Here is a 1,503-nt window from a genome sequence, read left to right as displayed (position 1 = left end):
TTCATTAGGCCCTTATTACACACCAGGTGCTGAGCTAAGCCTGTATCCAAGATAAGCTTTATTGTGTCCATTTGCTCAAAGACAATCACTTGCCCCAAACCACATAGCTTACAGGTATCAGCATCTCAACCCCACTACATGTGGTTTCAAAGGCTCTGGTCTTAACCACTAAGTTGTGCAGAGATCACAGTGAGGTAACAGATGTCTCGTCTCTCCCTACATCCTTGCCTTCCCGCCCGGGGATGTACAGTCCGGGATCCACCTTGCCTCAGTCCTCTCCTCTCGCCCCTCTCTAGACAGCAACAAAGAGTGCCAGGCCTTCGTCTGCAACTGTGACCGCGAAGCTGCCATCTGCTTTTCAAAGGCCCCATATAACCCGGAGAACAAGAATCTGGACACCAAGAAGTTCTGTCAGAGCTGAGTGTCGCCTCTGAAAAGCCTCCTCGTTGCCTTTTGTGGACGCTGTGCCCTCATTAAAGCACCTTGTTGAAAGGCTTCATGTTTGCAGGTGGTTTTTCTGTTTACAGAACACAGTCAACCCAGCTCTGTGAGACTGATACTGTCAGTGTGATCAAGTCATCAATTATTATCAGTTATTGATATTATCCACCCCATTTATGGACAAGGAACAAAAAACACAGAGAAGTTAAGTCCCCTGCCAACGATCACACAGATGGTAGAGTCAGGATTTGACCAGGTCTGTCTGATGGCAAGGAGCTCTGGTGGTGCAATGGTTAAAGCATTCAGCTGCTAACCAAAAGGTCGGCAGCTGGCACCCACCAGCTGCTCTGTGGGGGAAAGATGAGGCTTCGTGGGAGAAAGAGCTTTACGGCCTTGAAAACCCTATGGGGAACATGGAAGATTCGATGGTAGTGGGTTTGGTTTGGGGTCTGAACCTTTAGTTGCTAAGACCGTAGGCCAACTTTCCCTCCCACCAATCACTCCTGGAAGGTAACCAGGCAATCTACTTCCATAAAGATTTACTGCCTTGGAAACCCAATGGAGGTCGCTATGAGTTAGAATCCACTCGATGGCAGTGGGTTTGGTTTTAAATAATTATGTCTACACTGGCAATGAAATTTACCAGATTGGGAGGGGCAGGAATCAGAAAAGCAAAGGGGAGAAAGGAGCATGATGACTTTGCCAGGCCGGGCAGCCACTGAGCACTTCAGCCCACAGAGGCTGACGGAACAGCGCCCACTGCTGGGCAGGCGGTGGGCAGCCAAAGACCCTCAGTTTGAGGAGTGTGTCTGGAAACTGTCTTTTGGCCTAATTTCTCCCTTGTTCCATGCATCCATGCCATGAATGTTTGTTTATTCTGGACCAGGCACTGAACAGGATGCTGAGGAATCAATGGATCTGGGGGCTGGCCTCAAGACAATCATGATTTAACTGCTCCCCGCAGTTCAGTCTTCCGTGTAATTTTTACACCTGATCTTCAAACGGGCATCCTTTCAAGGTAGGAACTGTTGTTAGTTGCCAGCGAGTGGGCTCTGACTGGCG

At 49.1% G+C, this 1,503-nt stretch overlaps 1 protein-coding gene across 1 annotated transcript in view; it reads left to right on the top strand.

Annotated features, from left to right (window-relative positions):
• The window catches only part of PLA2G1B (phospholipase A2 group IB), a gene marked incomplete at its 5' end in the record, with an annotated part of 2,829 nt that extends 2,408 nt beyond the window's left edge, over nucleotides 1–421 (top strand). Inside the window, one exon of the mRNA XM_007938292.1 lies at nucleotides 297–421. Within this exon, the coding sequence (XP_007936483.1) occupies nucleotides 297–421 (125 nt within the window). The remainder of the gene's footprint in view (nucleotides 1–296) is intronic.
• Nucleotides 422–1,503: the final 1,082 nt, after the last annotated feature.

This window comes from Orycteropus afer, unplaced genomic scaffold (genome assembly GCF_000298275.1).
Source record: "Orycteropus afer afer isolate SDZICR_OR568_19922 unplaced genomic scaffold, OryAfe1.0 scaffold00048, whole genome shotgun sequence".
In the NCBI taxonomy this organism is placed as follows: Eukaryota; Metazoa; Chordata; class Mammalia; order Tubulidentata; family Orycteropodidae; genus Orycteropus; species Orycteropus afer.
Note: the sequence above shows the minus strand (reverse complement) of the source record. Positions and strands in the feature narration are given on the sequence as shown.